At 33.7% G+C, this 11,046-nt stretch overlaps 2 protein-coding genes and 1 long non-coding RNA gene across 4 annotated transcripts in view; 1 reads left to right on the forward strand and 2 right to left on the reverse strand.

Moving 5' to 3' along the window:
- atp8b2 (ATPase phospholipid transporting 8B2) overlaps positions 1 to 2,693 on the reverse strand; it is an 86,724-nt gene extending 84,031 nt beyond the window's left edge. The window contains exon 1 of the mRNA XM_087286907.1: positions 2,371 to 2,693. The gene's annotated coding sequence lies outside the window, so the exon portion shown is untranslated. The remainder of the gene's footprint in view (positions 1 to 2,370) is intronic.
- LOC101883647 (uncharacterized) overlaps positions 1 to 11,046 on the forward strand; it is a 713,507-nt gene that overhangs the window by 475,951 nt on the left and 226,510 nt on the right. The gene's annotated exons all lie outside the window — the stretch shown is intronic.
- Positions 4,781 to 10,240, reverse strand: aqp10a (aquaporin 10a). Its single transcript, NM_001002349.2, is given in 6 exon segments — positions 4,781 to 5,460; positions 5,758 to 5,975; positions 6,219 to 6,337; positions 8,110 to 8,247; positions 9,072 to 9,198; positions 10,036 to 10,240. Coding segments are annotated over 6 exon segments (882 nt in total). The 5' UTR covers positions 10,111 to 10,240; the 3' UTR covers positions 4,781 to 5,255.

The raw sequence follows: 11,046 nt of genomic DNA on the forward strand, positions 1-11,046 counted from the left end.
GACCAAAAAAATGTCCCCACAAGGTAAAAATATACTAACAAAAAAAATACTAGTATTGCTATAATTTTTTGCTATAATTTTTTGGGACATTTGGTCCCCAAAATGTTAGGAATACAAGGTACATACACACACAAACAGAGACAGACAAGCTGGTCAGTACATGTGTGTCAGCCATGATTAGAGTCTACTACCATTTATATGACTGGAGGCTTCTAGACCAGCGGGTCAAAGCCAATGACCCACAACCAACAGACACAAACATGCATAAAAAGGCAAGGACACACACAAAGCTACTTAAGGACAGATCCAGTTAACAGCCTACTTTTTGACACTAAATAACCCAGATCTGGAAGCCATGTTGCATAAAAACAGTTAGAAGTTCACATCTTTACACTGACAACAGACTGCAGTGGTGTGAAGCAGGTCATTTTACTCAGCATAGTAACCATAGTGCAGCACAGATTCTCTCACATATGTGACATGCATAATGCAAACACAGTCTGCTACATTACACACCAGATTGAATAAAAAGAGATTTGATAGAAAATGAAACACTCTAAGTTGTAGTCATTCAAGCTTGAAGAGTTTTTCAGTTGTGTGATTTCTAATTGATGATAAGCATTTGTGCAGCATATTTTACTTCACCATGCACATGTATTTTCAACAGTACATCTTAATCTACTTTATTTTCCAAATATTCCAGCCTCATTTGCCTGCCATCTGTTTCTTTATCCATCAAAGAGGAAGTCATTGTCTAACCAGAACCACAATAATGGAATTTACCATTGAAAATTAAGAGTCTGCTTTATCACTCGCTCTATGTTTATATTTACACATACAGATATGTGGTTTTTAAAATGTGGAATGCAATTATGCTCATACATATTAATAATTTATTACAGTGTATAAATTACAATTAGTCATACTCCTGCTGGTGATATGCTTTCCTTCCTTTGGGAATTATTACATTGTTGGTTCTCTAAGCACAGCAAAGCACATTACTTGGCTGTCAGTCAGAATTTTACTCTCAAAGGAATTTCAAGAACTAGCTTAAATCCACGGTTCAATTAAGTTTGTAAGTCACTTGCAAATACTTTTCCTGAATCCACAATTCTAAAGAGACATACCGTATTTAAAAAATAATAAACCATTTAGGGTTTTTAATTCAGGGATTTTATTTAGCAATCTGTTAAGGTACTTCAAGAGGGCTGTTAATCATAACATGACACATAAATCATAAAACTCATAAGCCATTTTTGTTTTATAAAAAAAAGATGTAAGCATTAATCAGCTAACATTGTTCGGTTCCCAAATCATTCTTGTGTTAATTTATGGTTCCCAAAATGTTTTACGCTGGTAAACCAGAAAAGTTTTCTTTATTTAACTATCATTATATTCATGTTTTGTTGTTTTTGTTGTTTTAGGTTCTTTTTAAGAAGCTCCAAAAATCCCTCCTGTAATGTTTTGGCAGGGAAAACACGCAGAGAACCATATTTTTGATTCCCCTAAAATAAAACAATTGTAAACCAAACGAAAAGACCAGCAGAATAGGCTGTGTTTGCTCGATATAAGCAATTTGCGATTTATGTAAACCTGATAGGGGTTTTCAAACTGACCCACAGGAAACACAAGATAACAATAAATAAAATCACAATTTTAAAAGGTTGATTACAATAAACAGACACTGACATAGCAGACACAATAATATTGTTTAAAATTGTCTAATATAAATTCAATAAAACGAGCAAATAAATTGATTAAAGAAAAAAAGTCATTAAAACAAGCAAATAAATACAAATGAAATTATCAAATATTCGATTAAATTGAAAATAAATACAGGTATGCTTAAAGTAATGAGCAGGAAAAATAATGCGACTTAAATGTTTAAGAAGAATACAATAGCCTATCTGTTTTCATGGTCTTTAAATTTTAAAAAGATATACTAATGCCTGTTTAACGTACTTTTTAAGGATTACCATCTCATTATCGTTCATGAGCTGTCAAATATAGCTGTCAAGTAACAGGAGACTGAGACATGCGCAGTAGAAAAATATTCTCTGGAGTTGAGACGCGACCACATGTGAGGACAAATAATTGTCAAAACTGATCTTCGACATTCACCATAAAATGGTTGGAATAAACTATTCTGTTTATCGCATATTTATTAGTCATACTGTTATTGTAAGCTACATGCGAAATTTTTAGACAACAGTGTTGGAAAGGATGTTTTAATGTGCTGTGAGTTTCTGTTCTTAAAAGAAGAGGATGCTAATAATAAGCTATAGCTCAGATCTTTTCTCACGCAGTTTGTTATTGACCTAAACTGATGTTAAGCTTTCACTGTGAGCGGATAAGAAGGACCACCGTTACCTTTATCAGCTCCTCCAGTAAGCAGTGTTGATTTCAGACATCTCCGTTATCTGTAAAAGCTTCTTCCTTCTCTACGGTTATCCCGTTGGGTTTAAGGCAACATGGGTTATTTATCGGAAACATGCGATGCTTTAAGATCAAAACACCCTTGAAAGGTGAAAGTGTATCGGACTCGACAGGCCAGCAGCAGCTCATAGTAATAATAGGATGCAGGAGGCGGACGTGGAGGTGGATGTGGAGGGCGGTGTTTGCATCTGCATCAGCTCTTTTACACTTTCAGTCCTGCTCTGCTCAAGTGTACTGTTTCAAATGGTGTGTTGAATGCCGAAACATTGCTTAAATTGTTGTTGCTGGTGACTCACATCTTATATGTGTTGTAGTCATATTTAATGTGGGTTTTAGATAATATTTAGCTAATATTTTCTAATATAAATAGGTTATCGTATTTTAAGTGAATCCGTAACTTTGTTCACAGTGCAGCATGAGGGCAGTATTTAACTGACGTTTACCATGTGCTCATTGTTTTGGTTTGTCGTTGGCGCCTTCTGCTGGTCACATTATGGATTCATTTGGTGGAGGATTACAAACTACATATAATTAAAAGTTGGCCTGGATAAATAAGATGAAAGAACTTTATTTTAAAATCCTTTATAATTACTATGCCTGTAATTTTTTACTGTCTAAATTTAGTATAAACAATTATTCACAATGCACATTGTATAATTCTAACCTGGAAACAGTAGCATATTTATTTTTAGAATGCACATTTGTATAAAAAATTTGGACAGAAATATCTTGACTTGTCTTCTCAGCTTACAAAAAAAAAAAAAAAAAAAGATTTTAAGACAATACATTTTTTGTTTTTGATTAGGGAGTCGGACTGTAAGGAAATGGACAAATGTTAAAAACTGTAACTCTTTGTGGCCTTTTCCATCTTCACAAATGTAGTTATTCAGTATTTGCCTAATTTTAGAACATTTTGTTTTTTACTTGAAACTTTATTATGAGTCTGTCTGCCTATCGCAAAATAAGAAAGTCGTTAAACAACTGAACTACTAAAAAAAAATTATATTTACATTACAATCATTGCCTTTAAGTTATCAGATCCCTTTTGGTACGCATATGTAGCATTCCTAATAATCTAAGTATAGTTTGAGATATTTGTGGTATTTCCTTTGATATATATTTATATATTCTTTATTTTGTTTTCTTGAAATATTTGTTTTTCTTTCATGTATTGTTTTTTTTTTTCTTATCCCTTGTGTCATTTGTGTTACTAGATGTATAATGAATATGTATAATTTGTATTCATATCACACAATATTAGCACAAATTAATGTTTTCAGTGTAGTCTCTGTTTCTCATGTTACTACAGATAGGATAAAATGTATAATAGCTATTATCGATATTAGTCTCGAACTATTGCATGATAGTACTTTGTAGTCTTGTTTTCAGGTCTACTTGTTGGAATCAGTTCAGAGAATGACTGTGTGTGCATGACTGTGAGTTTAAGCTATACTGGCTCACACCTATTATTATTACAAGAATGTTAATAGCACAATGTCAGTGTTTTAACCTTAACAAAATTGTTTTAACTTCAGACGAATTAAGAAATCATTTTCTTTATGAATCACAACAAATTAATGCATATGTTGCATTAATTTTTTTAACAAAAGTGCTCTGAATGACAACAGTTTGCTTATAAATTTGGAAGAAATGTTGTCATACCTTTACAGAAATAAATAAATATGAACATTTTACTCAAACCCATAGGCCATCTAACATATTCAGAGAAACTGGGAAGGTCTTTGTTTCTGAATCTATATACTGTATAAATTGTCATCACTGACATTAAACCAAAATTTGTTTTGTTTTCCGCAGACCAGTAGAACGTTTTAATTTCTATAGCAATTTACATGCAGTTCTGTATTCATTGTTGTATATTTAGTCCATTAGCCTACATAAAAAATTGATTTAATTTTTTTTATTCATAATTGTAATAGTTTGCATATTTATTAGTTTACCAATGTATTGTTTTATTAAATATCAGCACAGGTTCAAGCAAAATGCAACCAAGATATTATTTGCAATTGTTGTTCTATTCCCACAACAGCTATTCATACTACAGCTATTTATTTAACATACTGTATAACTAGAACTTTTATTTAATCCATTGTGAAATAATTTCTCTGGATAGGGGATATTCCATGAAATGCCAATAAACTTTCCTTCTAAGTACGTATAATCGATATGCCTGTTCCCAAAAGTTCAAGATATTGTAAATAGTTGCTTAGCAGAGACTTCAAACACGTGTGGCCATTTTTTAAAAAGCTTTTTGTTTGCAAATTAGTTAATGTTCACTGCATGACATCAGCAAATGTACAAAATATTGCTTCACTTACACGTGAGAGAGACAACAAACAAATATGAGCATTTATTGTGGTGATATTAAATCTTTCTAATATTATAATAAACGGGGATCTAAATTGTGTATGTGTGTGTGGGTAAGAACTAAATGTCTGGCTACCACCAGTACAATAAGAGTCATATTAAAAATAGCTAAAATACTGTACATACTATATACAAAAAAATATATTCACAGTTGAGAAATAGTGGACAATGTAAAGGTTTTTTTAAATATAAAATAAAGTCCCAGTCTTAAAAGGGAAAGAAAGAGACAGAAATGGTAATAAAAAATGTGTAAAGTTTTTCCATCTGCTGTAAAAGCTTTTAAAGTCCATCTTGAGTACATTTCCCCATTTTTTTATGTTGTGGCCTTTCCCTATTTTCTACATTTACAGTATAAAGCAGTCCAGGAATAATGGGTAAACGCGGGGAAATAAATCTGGAAATGTGTTAGGAAAATTAAACATTTTCCAGACTTTTTAAATTGAAGACATTTTAAGGTATATCTCATCTTTTTTGTTGTTGTGCTCCATGACTTTTGTTTGATCATTCATCTCCCCAGATTCAGATTCATCTTCAAGCTCAGGCAGATGCCACTGGATGAAAACCAAATAAATGATGGAGCCCAGGACACCCCCTACCATAGGAGCCACCAATGGGATCCAAAAGAAGTAGTCATAGCACCTGTAATGAAGAAAAATTTTTAAATGACTATGGTGAAAGAATTCAAGCACTGGTTAGACTTCACACATTGGCAAATACCAATATAACATTCACATGTCCCATTAATGTTACACTGATGTAATAAAAATGGAACATTGAGATCATTTAATAGAACACTGGAGCTTGCCAATAACCAGTAATTAGTTTTATAAGCGATAAGTTGAAAGCGATAAGTTGAAAGGCCACATAGAGATAACACAGTCCTTAAACAGATGTTAGTAGATGTAGTAATAGATGTAGACAGATTTGATTACATACGTAAAGACTTCAGTGCCCCAGCCTGCTGTAAAGGTGAAGAGTCGTGGACCAAGATCACGTGCTGGATTTATGGCTGCTCCACAATTAGCCGACATTGAGATGGAAATCCCAAGAACAACAGTTGCTACAATGGGTGGGAGCAGCGCTTCAGGAGCTGGGGCGTTTCTCTTATCATTCAAAGGCAAAATGCACAGCATCAGCATGGCTGTGCCAACCACCTGCACACAGGTATATAAAAGAAAATTACCGTCTAATCCGATAACCTTTAATGTTAATAACTGATTACTGTTAGAACGTCTAATTGCTAATTCTTAGGTCATGCATAACTTATATCTCTCCAGCAGCATATATTAGATCTGATTACATTAACCAAATTTATTATATCAGAAATATTACATCATTCTATTGTGCCTGCATGGACTACAGAGGTCTTGTCTAATCTACTGTGGCCTTCTGCTAACCTGATCCAGGAAATTGGTCTGCACTGATACTACATCAGTTGGGTAAGTGGCGAAGATACTGGCTGTTTCATTAGGGCCAAATACGGTCAGAACTCCACCACTGAACTCCATGATGGCATCTGGAGGAGAGAAGGTATAAGAAATCGTTTTAATCATCTTTCAATAACTCAAAACTGACAAATATAGAATTGAATTATATGAGTTATATTAAAAGGCTTAATATGTAATTTTCCCAGTGGGTGCTTATTTCCAATGAACAAAGGCGTAGTTTCATGGTGACTGATTGTGAAATCAAGGGAGGTGTTGTCTTCATTACATTCTATGGGAATCATGCAGAAATCTTTTTCATGGATGAGCTAAAGTATTCAAAACTTAGTATCATGGTGTGAACCAGATTAAGGCTGTAAGCTGTCCTAGTGAAACTAGACAGCTAAAGTTAATGAGATAAGAGCGCTACGGCAGGAAAGCAGCAGAGCTTTTATTATACCACAGTCGACCGCTTCAGGTTCTACAGGTTGTGATTATGTTTTTTAAGTATAGTCATGAACGCACTTGTTTGTAGGGCAAGTAGTTTGACCATTTTCTGCCATTCCTAGTCATTTCTACCATAGGCAATAGATCAATAATACTAAATACATTTTACATTTCCAATAATGCTGTTCTGTGCAGTCTAATCGAATGCATAACCTACACCTATTTGTATTCTATAAAACTGTAAAACATAGGTCTCAGACTCGATTCCTGATGTGCCTCGGCTCTGCACAGATTTGCTTCAATTCTAATCAAACACAGCTGATCCAACTAATCAAGGTGTTCAAGACTACTATAGACTAGTGAGTTGGAGGTGATTGGAGTTAAACTGTGCAGAGCTGTGGCCATCCAGAAAATGATTTTTAGACCATTGCTGTAGAAAGTAGGCAGGGCAGGGTTGAAAGTTGTGAGAGCATCCGAGGCCGGTGGAGTGAGTGTTAACAACCGTCAACTGTGTGCACCAACTGTCACGAGTCTTAAGGGGGAGCACTTGATTTTAAAAGGAGGAGATCCAGCAGTGGAAGACAAGAGAGAAGACTCATGTTTGTTTTGCTTTCAGTTTGGCTGTAGTCACCGTGAGGATCTGCCACCTGTTTGTTTTATTTATTTGCATTCTTAAAACTATATAAAGCGTGTCAGCTCTCCGCCTGCTTATTCTCGATGGCCAAGGACTCATCAACGTTGTTGCAAAAATCAAAGCAGAAATTTAGGGTGTGTGACATCATTTGACATCACATCATGTGATCTGTGTTGCTAATTAAAAATAATTTTTACTCTGGATTTGGGATACATTTTTTGAGACATTTGGGATATTGTAAGTACATAAGTCTTTTGAGAAGTATTACATATTGTGCCTTTAAAGTAAACAGAAGAAAGCACCTGGAACAAGTTGAGAGGGAGTGAATTATGGCAAAATTCTTAAAGGCTTAATTAGTTTTGCCTAAAATTTTAATTCCAAACCTATAATACTTTTGTTCATCTTCAGAACAGAAATAAAAAAATTTGCAAATCTGGGAGATTTCTGTCTCCCCTGGAAGTGTGTTCATACAAAAACTGATGTTTCAAAACTTGATAACTTGAAGAGATACAGCTGACTGAATGAGCTTTATTAGAATTAGAAAGATATGATGGCTTAATAATTCAGCTTTCATGTGATCTCTAAGTGTTTGACACTTAGGTCTTTTAGTTTTGTGGTCCAGGGTCACATTTGGTTCAGCTATGTGTTCCTAAATGAGTTTTTAATTGATTTGCAGTTACAGTAGGCCTAAATGACAGAATTGTCATTCTATTTTATTATAAGCCATTTAGTATAGATCTAATTTTAAATAGAGGATATCTTTATTTCTCTCGATCTTCTTACCATGGTAGATGAGATAGACAAGCCCTGAAGCAAGGTAAGCCCCTAAAATTTGAGCGAGAGAATACGGTAGCAGCTTTATCCAGGCCAGGTCTCCCAATACACAGAAACTCAGAGACACAGCTGGGTTTAGATGAGCTCCTGAGGGAGAAGGGGGGAAAATACATTATAAGAGAAGTCAGTGTATGTCAATCCAAGAGAATTGTTAAAAACTGCGGTAACACTTTACAATAACAGTACATGAATAATGATGTATTAATATGTAAACTGAACATTACTTTATTATGAATCAATGATGAGTTAAGGTATGCACTAATCATGAGTTAACTTTAGTTACAACTTGAGTCACATGAGTGCAAATAACGACTACCTTAATTACTTGTTAGTACATGTTGTTAATTAACGTATTAATTAACATTTAAGTTTAAGCTATAATGTAACCAACATGAACTCATGAACTGTTAATGTATAGTTATGTCATGACTTTACTTGAAAGAGCACATCACTATTAACTCATCCTAAACTACTCATGAACTCCTGTTCATGATGATGTTGACAGAACACTTATCTATTGTTATTCAGTGTAAACTCACTAGTTGGACGTGCATACGGAGTTCATGAGTAGTTAAGAATGGGTTAATGATGATGTGCCCCTCCAAGTAAAGTCACAACATAATTATACATTAACATATCATGAGTTCATCATGGTTAAATTAAGCATAAACTAATGTGGTAATTAATGCATTAAGTAACAAACAATCATGTACTAACAAGTGATTAAGGTAGGCGTCATTCACACATGAACTCATGTGAATCATGTCGAAGTTAAAGTTAATTCATGATTAGTGCATCACAGTCATTAATTCATAATAAACTATAATGTTTAGTTTACATATTAATACATCATTATTCATGTACTGTTATTGTAAAGTGTTAACAAAACTGCTGTCTATAACAATTTTTACCTGATACTGCCCTGCAGAGGTACATGGCAGACATGACACCTACCGAGAAGGCGATGTTACCAGACAGAAACTGCCCCTTTGTTTCTCTGCTGGTTTTCACCTGAGCCGCTGCAGCACAACCAAACAACTGGAGCAGAAAAAAACTGCACATGAATATGTCTAATTAACGTAGTTGTGTAATAACCTATGAATAATTATTCATAGATCAATTATTATATACAGTTATATCAAAACTGACTTTTTTCAGTATTGCTTGGTGTCATGCAAACCTTTTTTTTTTTTTTGGAGGAAAAACATAATGAACGTATCAGTTTATTAAAGTAACTGACACAAGTTTACTTTGCATTTATTGATAAAGTGTGACTGTAATTTTGATATTATTTTGTGATGTTGTTATTGTTAATGACAGGGAAAATTGCACTTGCACTGGAACATTATATGATCTATTTGACTGCCCCTTAAAAGCTACTACCAAACTACAGTTAGTTTGTCAGCATATATATTCAAAACATTACAGTCTGGCAGATTCAGTGGATAAAGCTTATCTAATGGTGCAACAAATAGGATTACAAGTTTACAACATTTAAAGCATTTTGTTAATTAGTTTCATGTTAATTTTTAGAGATAGTTTTGCATCTTAGATTTGTTTGCATATTTGGCACAAACATAAATCAACAGTTAACCCTTTTTTTACATTAACCTAGGCTATAATTATACAGTTGATCTAAGAAGTTATTAAATATTATTCTACAATACTTAATTTATTAATTAATCATTATACTTTATTATATAACATTAGTTAGTGATATTTTCAATGTGAGGTGTTTTACATATAAAATAATGAAAAAAACAAAACATTCAATACATTTTGTTAATGATAAACAAATCTGTACACAACTTTTTCAGATCTTTAAATCAGTAACTGCTCTCAAAGTTTTAAATAGTGAAAACTGCAAAAACTCACCAGAAGAACAAAAGTGCCCAAGATCTCTCCCATAATCTGTCGTGCCAGTTCATTTTTCACCTTCATCCTCTTCATGATCTTCTTCATCTGACTCATTTTTAATAATTGCTTGCAGGCAGAGCTCAACTTGCTACTGTACTGTTGTTTAGAGATGGTCTGACCTCAGTCTGTGTCTATTAGCTCAGCTAACCTTTACACCCTGTTTTAAATGTACTCGCAGGGTACAAACATCCTACATCAGCCAGTCAACATCTACATCACAGCAAGTCTGATCTAGACCACAACCCCTTTATCAATCATTAATAATCCAGTAGGACAAAGAGAAAAAGGAGCAAGAGAAGAAATCAGTGATCTATGATCCGCTGCCCTAAAACACTTATCTTGCTTTTCAGTACTTCCAGATAATCTAATCATTTGGACATTTGAACATTACACGACTTTGAAATTAGGTAATTCCACAATTATCTAGCTCAAATTTCTGTAAATCAAAATTTTGTTCCAAAAGCCAGCATCACATTTAATACTACCATGTGTAATAAAGCAATGCAAAAATAAATGTTAAAATGTAATAAAGCAATGATTGAAATAGTATATTCTTACGGGTATATTATTACGCTTTAACCCTTTGCAGTTTGGTTGTAATTAATATTAACAATGGAGAGCTGGAGACTAAAGCAGCAGTTTTCAACCATGATCCTGAAGCCTCACAGAAGTGTACATTTTCCAAGTTTCTCTTTGTCTTACACACCTGTTTCGGGTCCTATAATCTTTACTAATGCTGTGATGACCTGAATAAGGTGTGTTTGATTTAAGGGAGCAAAAAAAATATAGGATTGAGGGGATCAAGTTATAGATGAGGTGACCAATTTTATAATTTCAAATAATGTTTAGAGTGGATTGGGGCATTCAGCTCTTTCAGGAGAACCACAATTACTCAATACAATTGATTTTCATATTGATTGATAAAGAAGCAAATGTTAAAACAAAAAACACAAAAAATATGACGATAGG

This window comes from Danio rerio, chromosome 16, assembly GCF_052040795.2.
Source record: "Danio rerio strain M-AB ecotype USA chromosome 16, GRCz13ab, whole genome shotgun sequence".
In the NCBI taxonomy this organism is placed as follows: domain Eukaryota; kingdom Metazoa; phylum Chordata; class Actinopteri; order Cypriniformes; family Danionidae; genus Danio; species Danio rerio.